The 13,155-nt window shown below is 35.5% G+C and overlaps 1 protein-coding gene across 1 annotated transcript; it reads right to left on the bottom strand.

Moving 5' to 3' along the window:
* Positions 1–3,589: 3,589 nt before the first annotated feature.
* LOC100914666 (olfactory receptor 6B1-like) lies at positions 3,590–4,546 on the bottom strand. The gene has a single exon (XM_012542702.1). The coding sequence runs from the start codon at positions 4,544–4,546 to the stop codon at positions 3,590–3,592; it is 957 nt and encodes a 318-aa protein (XP_012398156.1).
* Positions 4,547–13,155: the final 8,609 nt, after the last annotated feature.

Here is a 13,155-nt window from a genome sequence, read left to right as displayed (position 1 = left end):
ACCCTTTCAATGGTCTTAATAATACAAAAGAGAATTTTATTGGTTTTATTTTTTCCATCTAAGAATACTGTTTCCTTTCATGATCTGATTCACTTAATTGACATTGCCTCTAAGTTTTCAGCTAGGGAACACTTCGAGATTCACTTATTAATACAACACAACAATACCAGTTCAAAGTGTAAAATATTTTTCTCATGAATGTTCTTAAACATCCTGGTAACTTATTAAATACCATACAGCTTATTAAGTAAGCTTAATATTAAGTATTAAGTCAGGGATGGACTAGACCTATCACCTTGAGAAAGCTGTTTCAGTTCCTCTAAACTTTAGCAATGGGCAGCTAACTAGTAAATAGAGTGTGAGTCCTGGAGTCAGAAAGAGCTAAGTTCAAATCTGGTTTTAGACACTTACTTGCCATTGACCCTTGGCAAGTTACTTAACCCTCTTTGCCTCAGTTTTCTCATCTGTAAAATGAGCTGGAGAAGAAAATGGCAAATCACTCCATTATCTTTGCCAAAAGACATCTGAAATGGAGTCATGAAGACTCAGGAATGAAACAACTCTAACAGCAACAACAAAATCTCAGCTCCCAATTCTTGCTTCTTAGGATTGTTGTGGGACTCAAATGAGATAAGGACTGTGAAAGTGTTTTTGAAAAAGAAAAGAATTTTATTTTGCCTATAGTGGTACAAATAGCATGGTATAGTAATGGGAAAGAACATCGAGGCTATCTAGTACAACTTTTAATTAACAGTTGTGGAAACTAAGACATAGAGAAAAGTGATGTAACTTGCGTTAGGTCACACAAGGAGAAAGCAGAAGAGCTGAGATTTGGATCCGGGTTCTCTAACTCCAAATCCAATCTTCACAAACACATACACACAGTCATGGGCATTAGATTTGGAAATGTATATGTGTATATGTATGCATATTTATATCATACATTCACACATAAAAATGTGTGTATGTGCCCAACATGTGTGTAAGATCTGAGTACTGCTTTTGCATCCTCTTACCATCTGTGTGACCATCAGCAAGTCATTCTTTTTCTCTAATATTAGTTCTCTCTTCTGCAAAAAAAATTCTGCAAAATGTACTTCATATTATTGTTAGCAAAAAATCAAATTACATAGTGTATATTCTTTGAAGGCAGAGATCTTGTCCAATTTATCTTTATTCTGCCTTCAGTGTCTCTCATTGATCCCAGCAATACACAAGCTTTAAAAAGGCTTATTTAGTTGTTAAAAAGGGAATGTATAGGAAAGATTCTTTGAAAATTGTAAAGCATCTATAAATACCACCAGGACTAGGATCATGTAGCCTGAGAGCTGGAAAGCCCTTAAAAGTCCAGCTAGTTCAAATTGCTTGTTTTATAGATGAGAAAATTGAGACTCAGAGTCATTGAGTTGGCTATTCCAAAGCTATAATTTGAACAAAGACCTTCTAATTCCAAATCTAGCATTTTCTCCATTGTACTATACTTCTCTTCCCCTTTTTCTTTTTCTTCCTCTCCTTTACCTTTTTTTATCCCTCTCTTCTTCATTTTCTTTTTTCTTTTCCTTTATCACTTCTCCCTCCCTCTATTCCCATTTTCCTCTCTCCCTCCCTCTTCCCCTCTCTTTTCTTACCTATCTTCTTTCCTCTTCTATAAATTGTTCAACTGCGTAAGAATCACAAATTTGGGCCCAGACAAGTGCAATGAAGAACTTTCTCAGCTGAGGAAAGTAGAGTGGGAGAAAGGAGGAACAGATACTTGTTTGAGATTGGATCTAGAGAGCCATCACATGACAGGAATAAGCAAGGTGGAGCAGGAAAGTAAATAGCTCATCTAATCATCTGGTATGTTCTGATAGTAGTTAATTTCTTTCTTTTTTTTCTTTTCAATAATATTTTATTTTCCAACTACATATAAAGATAGTTTGCAACATTCATTTTTGTAAGATTTTGAGTTCCTAATTTTTTCTCCTTCCTTCCACCTTTCCCCTCCCAAGAAGAAAGCAATCTGATATAGATTATACATGTACAATTATTTTAAACATTTCGGTATTAATTATCTTATGAAAGAAAAATCATAGTAAAATGGAAAAACCATGAGAAATAAAAAAAAACAAACAAAAGAAGTGAAAATGCTTCAATCTTCATTCAGTTTCTGTAATTTTCTCTCTGTATGTGGATGGCATTTTCCATTCCAATGCTATTAAAATTGTCTTAGATCCAATTGTTTTTGAGAAGAGCTAAGCCTATTGTAACTGAACGTGACATAATCTTACTGTTATTATAAACAATGTATAATGTTTTCCTGCTTCTGCTCAGTTCACTCAGCATCAGTTCCTATAAGTCTTTCAAAGCATTTCTGAAATCAGCCTGCCCATCTTTTCTTATAGACAACAGTATTTCATTTCATTCAAATGCCACAATTTATAACCCAATCATTCCTTAACTTATGGGTACCCACTTAATTTCCAGTTTCTTAATGTCACAAAAAGAGCTGCTACAAACATTTTTTTTTGGTGCTTCAGTCTTTTCCTTCATTGGATCTCTTTGGGATACAGACAGACACTGCTATATCAAAGGACGTGCACGATGTTATAGCCCTTTGAACATAATTCAAATTGATCTCCAGAACCAATAACTAACTGTTCATAATCAGTAACTATTTATTTTTATTAATTTTATGCTAAGTTCAGTGCTGTTTAACTGATGAAGGACTCTAAATACCATAACATACCTCTAATAACCATAGCATAACAATCTTGTGAGGTAGGACCTACAGATATTATGATCTCCAATTCAGAGATGAAGAAAGTGAGATGGTTAGAAGTTAAAGTCATGTGGCTTAGCAGCCTCAAAGAATTAATTTGGCCTTAGCAGCCAAATTCTAAAGAATTGGAAATTGAGGGGATACCCGTCAATTGGAGAATAGAGGAACACATTATGTATATGAATGTTATGTAAAACTCTTGTTCTATAAGAAATGATGAACAAACATTTCAGAAAATTCCAAAAAGACTTACATGAACTGATGTTGAGCGAGGCAAGCGCATTGTGCACAGCCACAGCAGCACTGTGTGACAATCAACTATGATGGCCTGAGCTCTTCTCAACAGTACAATGATCCAAGACAATTCCAAAAGAAGCCCGATGAAAAATGCCATCCATATCCAGAGAAAGAACTATAGAATATGAATGCAGGTCAAAGCATACTCTTTGCACTTTTTTAGTTCTTTGTTTTTTGTTCCTTGTGTTTTTTTCACCTTTTGTCTCAATTCTTCTCTTACAACATTACTAATGTAGAAATGTTTAACATGATTGTACATGTATAAACTATATCAGTTTACTTGCCCTGAGGAGGGCAGGAGGAAGGGAGGGGGAAAGAAAAATTTGAAACTCAAAATCTTACAGAAATGAATGTTGAAAACTATCTTTATACATAACTGGAAAAATACTATTAATTCAAAAAAATTACATTAATAATTAAATTAAATAATTAAAATTAATAGAAAAGTCACACAGCTGCTAAGTGTCAGAGGTGGGATTCAAATTCAGGTCATCTAGAAGTGGGATGACAACTCTTGAGCCCTCTTGTATCCTAGGAGACAGCATCCATCTTCTGTGATATCCTCTGAACTGTCTTCTTCAGGGCAACTTTTACCTCTGTGTTCCTCAGGCAGTAGATAATAGGGTTGAGGAGTGGGGTGAGCACAGTATAGACCACCGACACTAACTTATTATAATCAAAAGAGTAGATGGCCCGGGGCCGGGCATAGATGAAGAGTGAAGCTGAGTAGAAGATGATTACTACAGCCAGGTGGGAGGCACAAGTGGAGAAGGCTTTCTGCTGTCCTGAGGTAGAGGGGATCTTCAAGACGGTGGAGATGATGGAGATGTAGGAGAAGATGGTAACTAGGAGGGGAATAATCAGGATGAGCAGGGCCAGGAGAAAGTCAATGAGCTCAGCCATGGACATGTCAGTGCAGGCCAGGTTCAGTAATGGGGAGACATCGCAGAAGAAATGGTTCATTACATTGGGTCCACAGTAGCCAAGGCGTGAGATGAAAAAGACCTTCCCAAGGGATATGATGAAACCGCTGAGCCAGGAGCTGGTGGCCAGCCGGAGACAGAGACCAGGAGCCATTATGACTGGGTAACGCAGTGGATTACAGATCGCTACATAGCGGTCATATGCCATGACCCCCAGAAGGGCACACTCAGTGCAGGCCAGGGCTAGAAAGAAATAGAGTTGGGCCATACAGCCCATGAAAGAGATGCGTCCAAATTCAGGCTCTAGGAAGGTAAGAAGCATTTTGGGCACAGTGACAGAGATGTACCACATTTCCAGGAATGACAGGTTACTGAGGAAGAGGTACATAGGCTTGTGGAGACAAGAGTTGACCTTGATCAGAGTGATGATAATGATATTTTCAATGATAGTCAAAGAGTAGACCAGCAGGAACAAGAGAAAGAGGGACAGGTGGAGTCCTACAGAACCTGGGAAGCCAAGGAGGATAAACTCAGTTACTTGTGTGTAGTTATCCCATGTAAACATGACTGCCACAAAGTTTTCGGTCTAAAAGAGGAACAAAGAAACGAAGGTTAGACAAGTGGAGTACCTGGCAAAAAAGAACAGTAAAATCATATGCACTGACCCACCTGAAGCCACGAGATGGACACCATGTATAATCTGGTTCGGATATTTATTGGAATAAAAAAAACTGGTTTCAAAACCCATAGCACAGCAATAGTTCACATCCTCTTTGTTAGTAAAATGCAAACTCTTGAGAGCAAGGGATGTTTTATTTTTTATTTATTCTTTTTAGCATTTATCACAGTGCCCTGCTTGCAATAAGTCAATATATAAGCTTATATATTATCTAATTATTATACTCCCATCATGAATTAATAGATAATCACTGTGAGTTGCTGGTGGTTGGTCATCTGTTGATGAACCTCTCTGGGCTTGGCCAGAGTGGTCCTGAAAGAATATGTGGAGTCTATTGTCAGGCTTGTGCTTTACTCAGAATCTAAGCTGAATTTAAATATATTAAGCATTTCAATAGGTCAAGAGAAGAGGGAGTTAGTAATAATAATATTGATCATAAGAACAATAACAATGACAACACTAACTCTAGAATCAGAAGCCATGGATTAAAATCCCTCTATTGACACTACATGTGAGATATTAGGCAAGTCATTTTTCCTTCTTGGGTGGGTCTCAGTTTCCTCATCTAGGAACAGAGGTTTGGTTTAGGAGGACCCAAAATTTCTTGTTGCTCTAAAGTTATAATCCTTTCATTCTATCACAGCTCACATTGCTATATGGCTTTAAAATTATAAATCACTTTACTCACATTCCTTGAATTAGGTATCATGAGTATCATCGTTCCTCATCAGACAGATGGGGAAACTGAGGTTCAGAGACATGAAAGGATTTGTGCAGCATGGCAAAGGTTATAAATGTCAGAACTAGGGCTCAATATCAACTCTTCAGTTTCCAAGAGGGGAGAAGCCCAGAGAATGGGTGTGGACCAGAGAGGAGGCTAATTTGACAGAACAAAGATATGAAGGAGGAGGACTCGTGACAGCTTCTGGTTTTCTGAATTTAGAGAATACAGGTCCATCTCCCTGAGGATTTCTTGCCTGGCATTCAAGGCCCTTTACAGTTTGGTACTTCTCTTCCATGCCAGATATATTACTCTTCCTATCCTCTCCTGTACATAATGCTTTAGAGAAGTTGGGATTTAGAGCTCCAAATATGACTTGGGATTTCTTTCTTTTTTTTTTTTTTTCTTTTTCTCTTTTTTTTTTCTTTTTTTTTTTTATTTAATAGCCTTTTATTTACAGGATATATACATGGGTAACTTTACAGGATTAACAATTGCCAAACCTCTTGTTCCAATTTTTCACCTCTTACCCCCCCCCCTCACCCCCTCCCCTAGATGGCAGGATGACCAGTAGATGTTAAATATATTAAAATATAACTTAGATACACAATAAGTATACATGACCAAAACATTATTTTGCCGTACAAAAAGAATCAGACTCTGAATTATTGTACAATTAGCTTGTGAAGGAAATCAAAAATGCATGTGTGCATAAATATAGGGATTGGGAGGGATTTATTTCAATGCTTTTTTCCATGCTGTGCCTTATGACCTAATATCAACTCTTATTTTCTTTTATTGTTGAATTCCTATCTATTCTTCAAAGCCCAACTCAAATTTAACTTTCTTCAGGAAGATTTCATTGACTTTCCCACCATCCATCAGTGATGATCATCCCCTTAATCCTCACAGATTCACTTCTTTCATGCATTTATCACTTAATTGCTTCTTTTTTTTATCCCCAGTACTTAACAAAATACCTGGCACATAGTAGGTACTTGACATGGTACATAGAATATTAATGCTGGAGTCAGAAAGTCAATTACACTTATTAGCAGTGTGATCCTGGGCAAATTATGTAATCTCTATTTGCCTCAGTTTCCCTACTTATAAAAAGGGGACAATAAGGAAGAATACACATACCTGACTTGCCATTTATTGTAAGGAATAAGTGAGATCATATTTGTAGAGCACTTAGCTCAGTGCCTGGCAGACAGTAGGTATTTAATCAATGTTTGTTCTTTTCCTTTCCTTTTTCATCCAAAGCAATATATTTGAGTTGTCTATATCTATATTTTATTTTTATACTACATTGTGAGATCTATGAGGTCAGGCATCTTATCTAATTTTGCTTTTGTTTTCCCCTGTATATTGAACTGGGATTAGAACAATGTTGGTGTTTAGTAAATGTTTTCAAATCAAATAACAAATCTTGTAATCTCTGTTCACTAGTGAATCTTTGTTCACTAATTTTGATCAAGTCTTCTTTCTTTTCTTACTTTCCTCTCCCTTTTCATATCAATAAATATTGAATGGATAAAAGAATGCTATTTAATAATGAAGAAAAGATCAAGGATAATGCACTTAGAGACTCAGAGAAATTTTAAGGTCATTGAATGGCTGCTTCTTACATCTGCATACAGATGTGTTTTGGAAGAACTTCTGTTTTTCCAAAAATTGTTATACAGATAAATGTGAAGCTATTTAGCACATAAGTAGAAGTTCCTTAGAAAATTAACCCTGAGGAACAACTAAGATTCCTGATGCATCATGGTAATTTCACAAAGTGAGACTTTCATATTTAGCAGATTCAGATATACCATTGGTCTCTCTTGTCATCTTCATTTCATATAGTAATCTGTTAATGAACCTTTCTGGACTTATCATGTACTTTGTGTAGATCTTAAAAACTTCACTTCTCTCTTCCACCATTCTCAGAATTATATAACCAGTGTACTATTTTGTCTGTTATAGCTTTTCAGACTTTGATAGCATATAAGACAAGAATATGTCACAAAATACCCCAGACATTCTAGAGCCTTCAAATTGTAAACTTGAAAGAGGTCTGTTAGATAACCTAGTACAACATAAGTAATCATATTCCTTTGACAACTCTGACAAGTGGTATTTTAGCCTTCAATTGAAGAACTCCAACTCTGGATTAATCCCCTATGTAAATCATAGTTTGCTATTACTCTGCATTAACCACTTCCCTTTTCCCCTTTCCTCAGATCTTTGAGAAGAATAATTAAATCACACTATCATTGATAGAGAGGATGTCTCAATTTATTGCCCTATGGCTTGATTTGTCATTATTATGCCTTCCCAGACTTGAAACATTGTAAATGCTTAAGAAATATTTTTCATTCATTTATTAATTTATTCACTCCATAATGAGCTAGATACTCATAGACATGGAAGAATTTAAAAGTCATCCGACGTGAAAACTTGGATATGAGCTGAATATCTTGGAATTATTTCTGAATGCTCCCAAATTTTTATTAAAACATGATTTTATTGAAACAAAAAACTGAAAGACATGTCAGCATGATATTATCTTGAAATCCAAACACATAAAACCTGACTATCCTCTCTGCAGAACACCTGGGTTCCATATTTTGCTCTGATAAACAATCGCCTTAGAGTACTTTGCTACCATCTAACAGTCGGAAGCCAAAGATCAAAGAGAATATTGACAGATTCATTTGTTAAGGAGAGATAAGGATAAGAGTAGTCCCTTTGTGGTTATTATTTTGAAGATGAGTTTTAGAAAATGAAATATTTCAGCTTCTATTCACTTGTAACATTTCAGTGCTTTAAGGAAGTTATAGAAACAATTGAGAAAAATATTAAAATGCAGAGAACTTCCTATGACAACTTTAATGTCAAGGACCAATGGATTCAGTTGTAATAAGAAGCTAGACATGAAGGAGCACTCCACCCAATGTGCTGGGAACCTTTCTTTATGCATGTTAGCATTACAGAGTTTAAGTGTCTCATGCAACAGCCACATTGTCTAACTGTTAATCTTCATTATTGCTATATGACCTCCGAAAAGTTCACAGATACATTGATTTATAAATGAATGACCAAGAACTGGGTTTTAATGTCTCGCATGCTTCCTACCTATGTAACCAAGAGTAAATCATTCAATTTCCTTGAACCTTAGTGTCTCCAATTAATATATGTAGTAATAACATAACTGGGAAATGGAATAATAACAGTATGGACACCTCTTACAGGGTTGTTTTAAGGATCAAATGAAATAATAAATGCAAAAGTACCTTATAGATTTCTAAGTGTCTATATAAATATTAACTGTCATGCTTATTTCTATTTTGGTCATTCATTAGCTGGATGATCTTTTGACCACCTAGCATTTGGAGCTTTTCTCTCCAAATCTGAGGATAAAAATCCCTGCCCTGCTTTCCTTATAGAACTATTTGAAGATCAAACAAGATAATGGGTATTAAAAATGCTCTTGGAACTAGAAAATGTTGTAGGAATGAAAGGAATAGTCACCTACTAAAAGCTGTTATTTTGAAAGGTCACAAGCTATTCTCAAGAGGTATTCAAAACCATAGAATCATAGAATGTTAGAGTTGCAGGGTAACTATGAGATCTGTTGACCAAGCCAGGGAATCACAATCATACAGTCTAGGAGTAGTAAGGGATTTCAAAAGTAAACAGTATAATTCATACTGAGACACCAATTTATGTTACACCATTCTCCATCTTCCATCATCATTCTTTGCTAGAAGACCTCCTGGGATAGGAGACTTTCTCATTCCACTTTTGACACCTACAGTTGTAATAGTTGACCAAAGTATCCTTCTGCAACTTGGTAAGGATAATTATAAGGACTTACATTTATGTACTTCAAGGTTTGCAAAGTGATTTACAAGTAATTATGCCATTTCATCCTCACAGCACTTCTGCAAGGCAGGTGGTATTGTTATCCCCATTTACAAAAGAATCCCTCCACTCCCATCTGTTTCTCTGTTTCTGTCTCTATAAAATATGCTATGAGACAGTAAATTTTGACCACTGAACAAACTTCAGAATATTGGACTTTCTAAGTTTTTGCTAAGATAGCTGGCAGACCATTGGAAGAAAATAAGAACAAGAAGGTATCTTGTGAAATTTAATCCAATCCTACTCTGTAATTGGTAATAAAAATAAGAGCTAGCATTTCCGTAGTATTTTAAAGTTTGCAAAACATTTTACATACTTTAGGAAAGTACATGTTATCTAATTTTCTATTCACAACAGCCCTGTAAGGTATATTTCTTTTCTTATTTCCTACTTACAAATAAGGAAAGTGAGACCAAGAGAGGTTAAGTAACTTGCCCCTGGCCACATGACTAAAAAATGTCCGAGATAGGATTTAGACTTAAGTCTTCCTGACTCAAGTAAAGCACTTTACCTACTGTGGCACTCAGATGCTTTGAATTAAAAAGCTGGTCCTGTTTCTATACAGAGGACTATATAAAATATGTCTCCTCCTGAGAGAAAGGAATTCATTATTGAAAAGACTGAATGGGACTATCAAATGTTTTTGGTCTTGTCTTCTTTCAAGTTCTCAGTTTCCCTAGTTATGAAATGGATCTGCAATGCTTGAATCATGAGAAATTTGTCATGATAAGGAGATACTAGGCAGAACTCTGATCCTTTTCACATTTTCACTTCCAACTGGGACCATTCTACAAAGTTACATTTAAATAAGTTGCTCACACCTTTCCCACCCTGCATCATGGTTCTAGTGATTGAATAATAATATGCATACTTTCTAGTAATAGAAAAGTACTGGGGAAGTGTTGGGAAGGGAGAGACTGGAATAGCACCCAGGAATGCTCTCTTATGGCATTCTCTTGATCCTTTTGTCTCTTAACTTCCTCTATTCATCTTATATCCCTTAAAATGCCATTTCCATTTCTTGTAATTCATGCTAGGGAGGTGGCTGCAGTAAAGCCTGGGTGGTTGTGTGCCTTTGTCAGGCTTACCATTGCAAGAGGGTGAGAGGAAGGAGCCTTCTTAGATATCCAGAGAGGTACATGACTCTTCAGTGCCTCCAAGCTGGGGAAAAGACAAGAATCTCAATGAAGAGATTTGAGAACCATTATGAGAAAGACTCAATCACTATAAAGTGTCATTATAATTATTAATGACACTAATAAAAATAAAATAATAGCAAAAAGGAACGCATTTACATAGTGCTTCATATTTAGAAAGCACTTCAGAACAGTATCTCCTTTGTTTAATTACACTATTGTAGTTGTTATTCCCTCTATTTTATACATAAGGAAACAGGTTCATAGAAGTGGAATTTCACTTTATCCTAAGTTCCATAGTGATTAAGGAAGTAATAGAGTTTTTTTCTTTTTTCAATGCACTTTCATTCCTCAAATTATTATGGAAACAGATTCTCTTACAACTTTTGTCCAGCCTGCATGGAATACCTACCCCTGAATCAGGGGTTATTTAGACTCTGTTTCTGTTTCCCATCTATGAAATGGAGATAATAATAGTTCTAGGATAGCTTGTGGGATTATTATGAAAAACAAATTAGACAGAGTGCTTAAATATACTTAAAGTGCTACTTAAATATTATCAATTATTATTTTTGTTATACCAATAACTTATTACTATAGAGATGCTATTTAATATCACTAATATCACTATTATAGCCTTTATGGACTCCTCCATCTCTAGTAATTTATCTTAAGTAAGATAAATTACTTTTAATGACTCATTTAGACATCAATACTAATAACATATGAGCCATAATAGCTGAGGATATTGCTGTTGATCATATCCATTGATGAGTATATTATCATATCTGTCCAATTAAGTATCTACTTACACTTGCTTTTCCTCTCCAATATATTGGAATATAAATTAAAAATTGTAGGGAAACAGGAATGGAGTTATTAACCTCCCCAAATAAGAGATGGGGTGAGGAAAAAACTAGGTTATAAGTTATAAAGATTACTTCACAAAGAGATGGGATAACTGGTTCATAAAGCAATGCAGTTTTCTTGAATATGAGGTGATTTTCTAAGAGTGAGAAGGAGATAGGATTTTAACACCATCTAATGGAATCAGAAAGAGATGTCTCTTTTTTGTTAAGCGGGTATTCTAAGAGGGTCAGAAGATCTTTCTAAGTCACTTCAAACCAAGAAACTATCAGTAGATCTTTTTCTAAAACATGGCTATTTTCAGCAGTAAAAGACAATTTGGGCATTCCAGTTACTTACATGAGCAATGCAGAAAGAGAAGTCTTGTTATCAGTAGATAGTTTTGCTGTTTCTTTCTAAGCATTTCACTGAGAGATAGAGATAAAAAAGGTTGAAAGAATTAAAGACAGAGTCAGAGAGATTGAATCCCCAAGTTACTGAAAAAATTATTGAAATTCTTATTTATTCACTCCTCAAATTAACAAAAAGGTGAAGAAAAAGAACAAGTTTGCTGATAAAATATACTTGAAAAGAAAACATAGTTGAAGGAGGGAAATACATAGTTACAAAATCCCTTCCCACTAATCTGGGGAGGAAAATAGAGATTCTTCACTTTGTCTTAGTCTTGAAGGCTAATTTATGGAGGACAATCTTCATTACTTCTATTTCTTGCCTTCCCAAAGGTGCCGAATGGGAAGAATTCAGGTGTGGGTTTAGGAGGGAATGAGGAAAACTCTAGAGACCTTCATACCTCTGTTTAGGAATTTACAATTCCTGTATTGTCTAATGGATCAAAAATAGGTGACAAACAGAATCTCAATGTATAAAAGCAATCCATATGAAAAAAATGGCCTTTGAAAATAACCTCCATTGTTTTGGGTGTGTTCTGAATAGAATGGATGATAGAATTTGTATCATGTCCCAGTAGAAATGTAGGTTTCCGGAAGAAAAGTGAGGAATGTAATAGAGGTAGGAGATAGGCAAACAGATATTCTTGAGATATGATGGGAATAGTCTCTTTTTTGGAAACCCACTTGTGACTGCAATTTTAACTTCTTTACCTATCAATAAATACTTCCCCTATAACTCTTTGGATCCAATGTTATGTTCATTTTTTATTGAAAAAGAAAAGTAGTACCTCTTAGGGAAAATTCTGATTCCTCTTTTGCTTGAGGGGTAGGTAGTGCAGTGGATAAAATGCTGGACCTGGGGTCAGGAAGACTGATCTTGGAAAGTCAGGAAGACCTTCAAATCTGGCCTTGAATACTAGATGTATGATCATGGGAAGTCATTTAATACTGTTTCCTCTGTTTCCTCATCGGTAAAATGAGGTGAAGAAGTAAATGACAGATCATTCCAATATCATTGCCAAGAAAATCCCAAAAAGGATCACAAAGAGTCAGACTGAAAACAACTAAAGAACAACAAACTTCTTAGGGGTTTTTCCTCTCTTCAAATCATCTTGAATTTCCTTGCTTGCAGAAATCAATTAACCAAGCAACAAGAATTTACCAAGTACCTACTGTATGTTAGATAGATAGTAGGAAAATAATATTATAGTTCCTGCCCCCAAGGAGCTTACATTTCATACACACACACACACACACACACACACACTCAAACTACAAAGTAATTTTAAAAAATAAGATGGACAATAACCTCTGTTGGGTTTGGGAAGAGAAGAGTCAGAAAAGATGTTGTCCCCAGTAAAATGAAAGGTCCTTTGGAGTAGAGATTTTTTTTATCTTTGTATCCCCAATGCCTGGTATAGTGCCTTGCACATAGTAGGTGCTTAATAAATGCTTGCATTTAACTGA

The sequence above is a fragment of the Sarcophilus harrisii genome, chromosome 2 (genome assembly GCF_902635505.1).
Source record: "Sarcophilus harrisii chromosome 2, mSarHar1.11, whole genome shotgun sequence".
Lineage (NCBI taxonomy): Eukaryota > Metazoa > Chordata > Mammalia > Dasyuromorphia > Dasyuridae > Sarcophilus > Sarcophilus harrisii.
Note: the sequence above shows the minus strand (reverse complement) of the source record. Positions and strands in the feature narration are given on the sequence as shown.